Source organism: Biomphalaria glabrata, chromosome 1 (assembly GCF_947242115.1).
Source record: "Biomphalaria glabrata chromosome 1, xgBioGlab47.1, whole genome shotgun sequence".
NCBI classification, from domain to species: domain Eukaryota; kingdom Metazoa; phylum Mollusca; class Gastropoda; family Planorbidae; genus Biomphalaria; species Biomphalaria glabrata.
Window position 1 is genome coordinate 17,537,369 of NC_074711.1, and position 12,475 is coordinate 17,549,843.

Consider the following 12,475-nt stretch of genomic DNA (forward strand, 5'->3'; position numbering starts at 1 on the left):
CATCGCGTCTCAGCCAGGCTTTCAGTGGCACACACCTCCCCACCCCACTTTCCACTCATTTTGTTGTAACCGAAGTGTCATTCCATTGGTGCTTTCTACTGCCACCCCTTTTCCCCTCCTACCACTTCCTACAACTGCTTCATCCTCTCTCTTATTTCACTTTCTGCTTTAGACTAACTACCCCATCTCTTCTTGACTACATCTACTTCTGTCTTTGAATGACTTTCGTGAACAAACAACAACAAAGAAACAAAGTCCGCAGTTTGAAGTCTTCTAATAAACATAAAATAGTTGAGAACTTATTCAAATTGTGAAGGTCATTTAACTCCTTCGCCTTCCTTCAACCCCCAAAAAAAAATAAAGTCTTAAAAAAATATCTCGTTCACTATTTCATTCTACAAATAGAGCAACGAAACAAAACATTAGATAGATGAAACTGATAATCAAACTTAAAGTTGCCAAGAGACTTCAAAATACAAAATGACTTCTAAATAGGTCAAAATGTGACTTCTGATTGCACGTAATGATGTATAGTAACAGCCATGTTTAGGTGATATGCCTATAGATGGGAATAAATGAAAGGCCTACCAAATGTTGTTTCCATTATCAAATATTATGTTTGTATAGCAATTGACAAGTATTTTGTATATATTAATAAACAAGTATTATGTAGGCACTCCCCCACCACATGTGTCATTAATATATATTGTGTATATTCATGGGCCATTTTTTAAAGTACAGATACTGTTGCACATTCACAGACAAAACAGGCTTTTGAGAGCCAATGTAGGTTATTATTCACTTGTCAACCTGCTCAGTCAACTAAGTCCAGTACATTTTGAACGTAGAGAAATAACTTCAAAATCCAACTAATAAAATTCTAAAGTAAAATGAAAGAAGCTCCTAACGCCTACAACAACTCTTGAAGTACCGGTATCCAAAGAAATTAGGTTTGTACACGCACTAATCCTCCAAACACACACAATAATAATCTACTAACTCAATGGACCAACATAAAACAAATAAACAAGCGAAAAACAAAACAAAACACGTCACCACAGACTAAAAGCTATTCCATGGCACTACTTCTAACCCGCAAACAAAATGAACAGTCGGGTCTGTCAAATTCATTGAAGAAACAGACGGCTAAAGAGTTGGAGGGAAAGAAATACGATGGGTGAACTATTAGAGACTAGACAGGTCCAAACTGGCTAATAAGAAGCACGTGCTTGCGGGTGGGTGGTGGTGGGGGGGGGGGGGGCGGGACAACAAGAGTAGTTTGTTTACCTTCGAGTACTCATCATTTGTCTGCTGTATTTAGTTTTGAATTTCGTATTCTTTATTCATAGTGTTTATAAGAGAATGCGTCTTATAGCCGAGATTTTGGTCAAGTCTAGAGCAGGTTTGTCTTAGGATCCTTGACAATCTTGTATAGACTAGTGTAAGTAGGCCTACTCTTTGCTTTCCCCGGCTTAATATAGATACAAGTTTTTAAAAATGGAGTCCTATAGTCGAGTCTAATAATAACTACCAGGATAATTTTAATGTCAAGCAAATCAGATCTTTTCTCTATTTATAATAGTAGTAATAATAATAGGGCCTAATCATAATCTTTATTATCCGTAAGGAAATTTGTCTTAGGCCTACAATGTGTGCATTACACCAAACAAAACAGTATAACTATAGAAAACCAAAAAAAAAACAAAAAAAAAAAACATTCACACCAGACGCACTCATAATTTAATTTGAAAAGTTTATATCAGTAAAAAAAAAAAAGTAAAGTTCCCCTCTCAGACCTTGTGGTCTATATGGCAGATGATGTAAAGGTCATCTGATTCTGTGGCCTACGGTTAACGGTATATCAGATTGACGGTTATATCAGATTGTTTCTATTTAATGATTTGATTGCCAGGGGAACAAAAGAGTTTGTGGATGTTTGTCTTTGCTATCGGTGTCTTGTATCTCTTATGTGATGGTAAAATCACAAAATCCTGACCCAAAGTGTGATTTTTTTATTTCTAGAATCTAGAGTCTCAAACAGCTGCCCAAATGGGTTTTGTTTTTTTGACAATGACTTTTTGGAGGCAAGAGAACCAGCTGTAGACTGGGAAATCCTTTTGAACCAATGAAAATGCCATTTTAAAGAGGAAAAAATAAAATACTTAATATATCTCACTACTGCAAGATGTATCTCCCCTTTCTATATAAGAACAAATTAATTTATTTCCACTAACTAATCAACTAATTGATTAATTTTTTTAATCGATTCATGTAGGCCTATTGTCTTAGACGATGAATAATTGAGCAAAGTTTCAACTTGATCTGAGAATGGGAAGTGGCAGAAATAACGTGTACAAGATTTGTACCAGCCCGACAGAGTGAGCTGATCTAAGTTGTGTACCAGCCCGACAGAGTGAGCTGATCTAAGTTGTGTACCAGCCCGACAGAGTGAGCTGATATAAGTTGTGTACCAGCCCGACAGAGTGAGCTGATATAAGTTGTGTACCAGCCCGACAGAGTGAGCTGATATAAGTTGTGTACCAGCCCGACAGAGTGAGCTGATATAATTATAAGCTTGGTAAAAATGACGATTTTGTGATTCCAAAACTCTCGTGCCGACAATGTGAATTTCATACCAGTTCCACTAGAGTGCGAGAGCCCCTTGTTCCAGATGCTTGCTTAATGACTTAGAAACATGTATAGATTGCGAAGCATAGAGCCAACTAGGTATGCATTAGGACATGCTTTATTGAAAGTCTGGTAATACCTTCCGACCTACGCTGACAATTAGAAACAATTTTATGTGTTTCAGCCTAAATACTTTAGGCATTCTACACGTCAACGTCACGCTAACACGTGATCTCATTTAATGAGCAAACCACTCTTCACTTGTATGTTTTCAGTGGGTCTACAGTATGAGCAATAGAAAACTTGGACATGGAAGAAAAAGTCCCGGGCTTGGTTTAGCTTCGTCCGAAAGATACAATTTGGCTAATGTAAAAGGAAGCTATCTCTTACGTTTCCTATCCGTAAAGGTCTATGAGAGAGGTGACATTAATTTGTTGACTTTGTGGTTAAAGAGAGTGTCATTAGGCCACCACAGAGAACTAGGCCTGATGATCAAAGATGTCATTAGGCCACCACAGAGAACTAGGCCTGATAGTCAAAGATGTCATTAGGCCACCACAGAGAACTAGGCCTGATAGTCAAAGATGTCATTAGGCCACCACAGAGAACTAGGCATGATAGTCAAAAATGTCATTAGGCCATCACAGAGAACTAGGCCTGATAGTCAAAGATGTCATTAGGCCACCACAGAGAACTAGGCCTGACAGTCAAAGGTGTCATCAGGACACCTTAGAGAACTTGGCCTGATAGTCAAAGATGTCATTAGGACACCACAGAGAACTAGGCCTAATAGTCAAGGATGTCAAAGCTATACATGAATTACTGGGCCCAATTTAATAGATGATTGCGAGACCCCTCTTCTAAATTGTCTTTACAATAACAAACGATTACTATCAATTTGATCATTATATCAACATCTATTATACAACATGTATTGGAAGAAACTCAAATGCTACATGAGCCAATGGGTTAATTATATGGTAAGTCCTACATCTTTAAAAGCCTGTGACAAGAGCCACCACTGATAGTGATATGTCAATTGCGGGGCCCCTGCCCGGTGAGAGCCCAATTTAGAGCAATTGGTCAAATTGTCTTAAGGCCGGTCCTGGCTATGCATATTGAAAATCTCTCAAATTAAGATCCAAGCATCTACCAGAATTCAAACTCGCAAGTAATACGCCCATACAAAGCACTCCAAACATCTCCCTAGTAATTTGTCAGACATACAACTACAAAACAAACCTATGCAAGGTGACCAGATTAAACAACGAATGTGCATGTTCAACTGAACCCCTATGTTGACAATATTATATGAGGATTCGAAGACGTCGGAATTAACCAGACTGGATTAAAGAACATCTAAAAGTAATAGCACTTACAAACGTGAGGGACCACAGGAAGAGATGATTCATTTTGAATTTGGGGGTGGGGGGTGGACGTTGCTTGTAGAGTCATGGGCCAGACAACAAGGAACAGTGGGAAGGGAATGAAGACAGAATGTTATCTCCCTTCTTTCAGACAAATATTCATTTACTTTCTAAATTTAAAATGACAACAACAAAGAAAACAAATAATGTGTTTAAAATAAGCCAGTAACTATTGAAATGTATATACATTTTTATCCTTACTTGCAAGGTAATGTTTTGATTTTAAATTTGGTCAAAGTATACAAATTTAAAATCTTTTTTTAAAATATAAAACATCAATTTTTTTCATAAATTAGATGAAAATAGATCTAAAAATACTTGTCAAAATCTGAAAACTATTATTTTAAGTCTCTCAAACCGCAATTATTATTTCATTATAAGTACCAACTACCAGAAACAACAAAAATATTAATTTAAAAAAAATGATTAACAATATGGAAAGAAGAGTTTCTGTAAACATTGATTTATTTCAAAGACTGTTTCAACCAGACATAAATGACACTCATGAGTCAAAGGATAAAAATATAACAAAAGACAAAGTCAATAATCATTTCATATCTCTCTCTACTTGTCACTTTTTTCTGAAACAAAATCAAAAGAATGAAAAAAATCATTTTTAATAAAAGCATCAATTAAAGAAAGAAAAAATTGATGACAGGATTAAAAAAAAAAAAAGAGAAATGAAAAGAAGAAGTTTAGATGAGGAGATCAACTTCCTACAACACATCAAGCATCACATCTAACCAAACGTTGTTACTAGGTACACACAGATTATCTGCCTTTTCATTTGCAATGAGTGTTGTGAAGCAATGTGATGATTTATCTAAAGATCTCTCTGATTAAATACTGATGTCATGGATACACGGCATCCACCTCCATAAACAAGTGCTACTATTACTACAGGTGAAATAGTAGAAACACTCTTGAATTAACAAGATTAGTGCTCAGTATAATTGTGACAAATATGTACTAACTAAAAGAATAATATTGAGCAGGCAAAGTAAAAAAAAAAAAAAAAAAAAAAAAAAAAAAAAAAAAAGCTCATATTAAAGAGTAGTTGTATCAGCCATGTATCTGAATTTGTACAAGATCTAGACTAACAATAATAAGTATGTGCGATTAGAAATATTTTTACCGATTGTTTTTGTTTAGAGCAATTTCATGCTTTTAGCTGTCTCACTACACATTGATCCTATCACTTGTCTGGACCAGGTGTAGGGGAGAAAGAAGGGGGTTATCTGAGTGACAACTTTTTGAATGTATTTATAATTTATAAAAAAGTGAGCAACCTGAATTCAAACTCGAGAGCTAAGGCTTCTTCAAGCCAATACAGTAACCACAGTGCCTGGTAGCTGCTTATGGAAGTAGGTAAAATAGTTATTTACAAACTTGTCTTTCTACAAAAAGTATGGGGGACTAATTGAACTTATACCAGCTTATCAGTCAAGTCAAATTGTTCACCCTTGTTCGAGATACCAAACAAAATAATCAATTACCAATAGTTTATTAACTAATTTAATTTTTATTTATTGATTCATGTGTTGGCAGGTAGCAGAAAAAATAACTGTGCAAAATTTCAGCTTGATCTCAGATTGGATGTGAGAGAAACAAAGTGAAAGAGTGAGTTGATATAAGCTTTGTAAAAAGTAAATAAGAAATAGAAAGCCACAGATAAAGGAAAAACAATTGTGGTGGAAAGAAAAAAAGTCCTTTTTCAGCTGCACAACAAATTAACACCATCACACAGTCTAGAAATGACACCAAAATACAATCTAGTTTAAACACTATCACACAAACACAGTCTAGAAATGACACCAAAATACAATCTAGTTTAAACACCATTACACAAACACAGTCTAGAATCATACCTCACAAAACCACACAATCCAGGATCAACACCTCACAAAACAAAACAATCTAGTATCGACTCTGATACAACTTAGAATCGATACCATCACAAAACAACATAATCTAGGATCAATATTGCCAATAAAAAAAAACAATCCAGATATAAAAAAATTTTTTACCAGCTTTCTTTTTCTCTGCTTCTTTCTTTTTTTCAGCTTCCAATCTTGCTTCCTCCTCCTCATATTTCTTTATATGAACTTCAACTTCATTGTCAGGCAGAATACGCATCACAGTCTTGTTGTCTTTTCTTGTTAATGTGGCTATCTCAACTGCAAGTCAGAGTTGAACATGGATACACAATTGAAAGATGTGATGGTGCAATGCAATAGTGTCAATATGCAGTGGATCAAACTATTTTTGGATGTACAACTGTTGGGCCTTGGATGCAGAAATAAATTAGAAATGAAAATCCTGATGGAGGCTAGACATTTTGGCCAGATGTCCACAAAAAGATCATAGCATGGCACATCACATCCAGGATTGCTTATTATATTTTAAGTGTTGTTTTTTTTATAATCTCTGAAATTTTGTGGGTTGACCAAAACTTTAGTTACTCAAAGCTGAGACCAAAAGAAAGAGATGTCAAAAAGAGAACTCATGATGATATAAGATTCTGTCTGTGTCAGTTGTGACAAAATAAGTCAATTTAAACTAATAGTAGGTATACTTGGTAGAAAAAGTGTTGACCATTGGAAAGTCTAGAATGAAATACTCATCTGTCTGAACAGCTCTACAACAAGGGCAAATCAAAAGGTGGCTCAACTAAAATTCATACAAATCCCATATGAAGGATAAGTAACATAAACACAATTAAATTATAAATATTTGAACATATTTTCTAATAGTTATGTTCTTGTTCAAGAGCCAAAAAAAAACACTTTAAATTATAGACTCATTTTCATACTTCCAAAACTTACAACACAAGCTTGAAAAAGGCTTCCTCAATGAAGATTAAATGTAACTATTCAAATATAAACTTGTGTAAATAACATTGCATTAAATGTAAATACCTTTATCTGCTGTAACTTTGGTCATATCTAGAGTTTTACTTAAGACTTTAATGGACAAATCTAAAGCAGCAGACAAACTAAAGTTGTCCTCATCTTTGTATTCTTGCTTTAGTAAAGAGATTGCATTCTGTAGAAAGAAAATAACAATTAAATTGCAGTTTACGTTTCATTATGAAGGCAAAGTGGAGTAAAACAAAAAAAAACCTATAATCAATCAATAGTTGCTAAACAGAAAATATAAGCTAATTAATAACTTTTTTTTTTTTTATATTAAAATTGCAAACTTTGGAGGAATAGCGTAATTCTTTATTTAATACTGTTAAAAACAAATTACATGTAACTATAACCCTATGTAGATCTTTACAAAGGGAAACTAACAAGTTTTCTAAAATTCTGAAAATTAATATTTCTTAATTTTACAAAAAAAGTTTTCCTTATATGCTCAGAAACATAGGTATTTAATTAAGTAAGTAATAAGAACTTTATAAAAAAAATATTGAAAAAAATTGCTCTTTGCTCTGTATTATTATCACTTGCCCTATGACAGTTACCTTCGAATGGGAGTAGTTTTTATTTCATTTCAAGAAAATGAACATACACTAGGACCAAGGTGAATGATATCTGGTTGAATGATATCTGGTTTGACGATTACATTAAATGCATATAATTACATGATTTCAATTCTATATATTAACAAAACCAAAAGTGTATCCGGCAAGTTCAGAAATACAAATCCCTACTTCTCTTTTCTCTATATTTTATGGTATGCTATTATGAGATATTATTCAGTGATTAAGGGATGTCTCCACTAGAAACTTGAGAAATCAATAGAATGAAAGTTTAGAAATTTGTAAGAAAAATGCCATTCTTTCATTAGGTACTTTAGAATGCCTATTAATAGAATTTGTTCTTAAAACCCCTCTTGCTATATGAAGTACAGACTGGACTTTGTGCAGCAGCAATAAATTACAACTCAAGGACTTTTTTTGGATGACTTACTGCACTATTATTTCCTATACAAGTTGCTTTCCATCCTCCATAGTTGCCACTTGGGTCACTTTGATACAGCTGAAAACCATAATGTTTATCCCAGCCCATGTAAAGAATAGACACACCAAATGGACGTTTTCCTGAAAATAAAAAAGTACCATGTTATAGATGCTTTATTATTTTAAACCTTAGAACCATTGAAAACAGGGCATTGCATTTCTTTTAGGAACTGTGTGTATATATTTAAAATGAAAAAAAAATTAAGAGATATATCAAATATTGCCCATTAGAGAGCTCTTGATAGTCTTCATTGGGCCCTCAATTGATATTTTATTGAGACGGAAGTATATGTTCATTGTTCTGTGGATTAGAGTTTTAACATCCTGTTTTGTTCTACCCTCAACATCGAGGATGCCAATGAGCTAGGCTAATGACTTCCCTCCCCCAAGAACTTACATTTAGTGTGAAAAATTCTGCACTGATGTGAGTCTCTTTTCAGAATGAGGAAAGTTCAGATATTAAGTAAAACCAGAAATCACAATTTTAATCCTGGTAACAAATCGTTTCAAGACTCAATATCACCCATCTCCATACAGTAACACAACAAGAAAAAATCAAATTTTATAAAAGATTTACTTATTAATTATCAACACCCCAAATCACAGTAATCGATAGAAAAGATGAGAAAAGTATTGACTTCTTTCTGAATTTGATGATGTATTCAATTGTTTATTTCCAAATACTGTACTTATACAGTATGGCATCCGCGGGAAGACTCATGGTGTAAAAAAAAAATGCAGATTTTTTTTTTGTTAAACCCGTAGCATATCCCTTTCACAAAGTTAAGGGACCACTGTACCTTTTATTTCATTTGAATACTTTTTTTGTTGTTTTGTAACAAACCAAATCTTCAGAGTCCCTCCTTCCCCTTGAAACAAACCAAACTTTTGCTGATGTGGCTAAAACCATATTATTCTGTTACATTCACTTCCTCTCATGTTAGCTAAACCATTTTCTTTTATATACCAATATGATTTCATTTGTGAATGTTTTTCTTCTTTGGCAATGCTGTAGTGCTGAGATAGATTTGAAACTATTATAGTTCTACAATTTCTTCTTACCAGTCACTACTTTCAACACCATAAAAATTCCACACATTACCTCCAAACTGTGTGTAGGCTTGTTTAATGTCACACAATGTAGAGACTAGTTGTTCACAAGGGATAGGTTCTTGATACTGAAGTATGTACCTGAACAGAGAAACATGATTTAATTCTTACTCTCTAGTAAAAAGATGAACTGAGAGATTGCCATACCAACTCAACAAATCCTATTAAATTTCAAAAAAAGAAATAACTGCTTCACTATAAAATGATTTTTTTATAAAAAGATGTAAATTTTAAAAACTAACTAAACAAAGAAGATGAATGTTAAAATAAACAAAGCAGCTTTAAACATTAAAAAAAAGAAAAGATATGAGTTTATATTAGGGTTATAAACTATTATGTTGTCATTAGTAAATACACAACATTCAGCTTTCTAACCTTTGAGCAATAAGTCTCAGTTCATTTGTCAAGACATTAGCATCTGCCGTGATACCAGCAACACTTATGGCCATATCACTAAAATGAAAAATAAATGTCAAACAAAATTAGAAAGTTTGTACACTATCCTAGATTTAGATTGTTATATTCATGTTCGTTTTTCAATAATAAAATTCATTGTAAACCCAAAAGTTTAGGGTTCTAATCTTGGAAAAGACTAGCATTTAATGGTGTCTATCAGCCTTAATGGCATAATGGCATCAGACATATATATATGTTGTAAAGTTTAGGCAGTTTATTGAAGGTGAAAATCTGCTGAATAGGGCAACTCACAATAAGTATTTTGACATTTACTAATGAGGAGGCAGCATGCCTGATAATGCTTAAAGGTACAATTGACCCATGATAGTCTGACGATTAAAGGGCCGGGGTGGTGTCAGCTTATCAAAAATTTTGGATAACAAAGGTTAGCTGTACTTTAAAGAATTTAACAGAATATGTCAAGAAATTATATATATGATGTAAAGTAATAAGATATTTCTCAGACTTTCAATGGTAAAAATAAACAATAGATGAAAAATAGAAATTGACCTAAAAAATGTAAAAAAACTTTGTCGATGTTAGTGTTTTTTTCTTGGTGTGGTCTTCAATAGATTTCACAAAATGTTCTAGATTTTCTCTCTATTTTTCATAATGGCATAAATGGTAGGATTCTTGATGTACCATAAATTAAAGAAATGTCAGAGTGAAAGTTTCACCCAGTCATAGCTCTTAACAATTTATTTTTTCAGGAAGAGCTAATGTTTTATGCTACGTCTGCCAACTTAGCTCACCATCAGACAAGACCTAAAAAATACTTTGAACAACAGTAAAAAATATGGTAGGTAAACTATCTAATAGTAACCATAGAAAGACTATCAAGAATGTATCACTACTTAACACAGCAAAAAGCATACAAAAAGAGGCAAGATTGCATGTTGCTGAAGCATACATTGTCGCTGAATCTGCAAAGCATTAGATTACTGAGTGTGTCACATTAGAAACATCAATTGATTAACTGTAATTTAAAAAGTTATAAATCACTACAAGTTATTACTTTTTTTTTAAACAAGGGCCAAATTGAAAGAAAATAAATCTTACTCATATAGCCGATATATCTTTTCAGAATAGGAAACTTCATCTAATAGCTTGTTTGTGTTTCTTTTCTCAGCAGCCAGGAGTATACCATCTTGAGCCATGATACCTAAACAGGTTCCTGCATGACCAATGGCTTCCATTGCATACTCCACCTGATAAAGCCGACCTGCATAGAAAAGTAAAAAAGTTATTTAAATAAAAGTTTTAAGGGTACAAGAATTTAATGTTAAATGTAAAAAAAATAAATAAATAAAATTACATAATATAAAATTAGTATTATTTATATGGAATGACATGGGAGCAGATGAAGAAAGCTGCTCAGAACCGAGTTCGGTGGAGAGGTGTGGTTGCGGCCCTATGCTCCCCTGGGAGTGCACAGGATTAACCTTAAACCATTATTTATATAATAAGATTTATATTTGAGCAACAAACCTTCAGGTGAAAATATAGTTGTCCGTGAGTCATATCTTCGAGCCTGTAATCAGAAATATACTTATTTATATATAAAATGCATCAAAATAAACAACTTTGTACTCAGATTTATATTTCAAATTTGAATTTGAACCAACCAACAGAGAAATGGGTGTGGCAATTTTTATGCAAATTTAATAGATCTAACTCCTACAACTAGATTATGATGATTATCTAGATTGACTTGATCTAGATTTTTAAATGATTTTCCAGTTTTGAAAAGTTTATTAGTTTATCTATTTTTGCTATAAAATTAAAGGTATTAAACTTATCAAACTCAAAGAACTTGGACTTCATTCTTGAAGACTGAAGAGTCTAAAACTAAGATACTAGCTAGTAGATGTAGATCTAGATCTAAGCCTTTGCCTTTGACAGGCTTTGATAACAAATTCAAATAGAAACGAAGTATTAACAAGTTTAACAATAGTCAATACTTGACAATACAGTATAATAATACTCTGACGACTGAGTATAGATCTAGATTGACTATATAATAGATATAAATTATAATAGAGCTAGTCTCTACTAGTAACTAGATCTATTAAATTCTATTAGTAGCACTATTTTCAATATTTTGTGTACATATGATTTAAGATCGAGATCTAGGTTAATTTACTAACTAAAGACTAAGTAAAAGTTACAATACACACAATACAGTCACTTGTCACTTAGTGACACTTAAATTTAGTCACTAGAGTCACTACAGTTTAGTTTACTTTAGTTTAACTTTAAATTGAGTTTAGTTTTACTGTATTTTACAAGTTTGAAGTTAGACTTAATTTATTAGATCTAGATCTAGCTAATTTAATTAGTTAAGACAAGTTAGATTACAAGTAACAAGGCGACTGGTGTAGAGTCTTTATTGTATGCATAAATTATTATTAAATTTATATACTTCTAATCTAGATTAGAAGCTGAATCTAGGATTCTAAATCTAGTTTAGCATATCTAGATCTAGATTCTAGATGGCAAGTTCTTAGTTAATGTTAGGATTCTACACTCACCATTTTTGTTGTAGATCTAAGTGCTGAGTCACTTAAAAAACTTAATCGATATCCGGTCCGAAACTACAAAACAATATTAATTAAATCTATGTCTTGTAAATCTTTCAAAATCTTCGCAAAAAGCGTCAATTCGTTTTCGAATGAAATTACTTCTTCTAACATAAAAGGCCTATGTTTTCTGTTCTTTTTAACTTAAATTAGCCTGCGATTAAACTGATTTAGCCGAGAAATAACATCCACCGTGAAATAAAATGTCCATATCCACAATCCACATATCTTATATGATACAGACGTTACTTCAAAAAAGAAGATGATTACGTCCTACGCGTCATGCATTTACTGATTTAGTCATACAT

At 33.0% G+C, this 12,475-nt stretch overlaps 1 protein-coding gene across 1 annotated transcript; it reads right to left on the bottom strand.

Annotated features, from left to right (window-relative positions):
- Nucleotides 1–4,497: 4,497 nt before the first annotated feature.
- On the bottom strand, nucleotides 4,498–12,475 carry LOC106053918 (proteasome subunit alpha type-4-like). The gene is made up of 9 exons (XM_013209559.2): nucleotides 12,120–12,475; nucleotides 11,077–11,119; nucleotides 10,648–10,810; nucleotides 9,508–9,585; nucleotides 9,125–9,213; nucleotides 7,973–8,103; nucleotides 6,974–7,100; nucleotides 6,083–6,232; nucleotides 4,498–4,636 (listed from the first exon to the last, which is right to left on the bottom strand). The coding sequence occupies exons 1-9, from the start codon at nucleotides 12,120–12,122 to the stop codon at nucleotides 4,620–4,622; spliced, it is 801 nt and encodes a 266-aa protein (XP_013065013.2). The 5' UTR covers nucleotides 12,123–12,475; the 3' UTR covers nucleotides 4,498–4,619.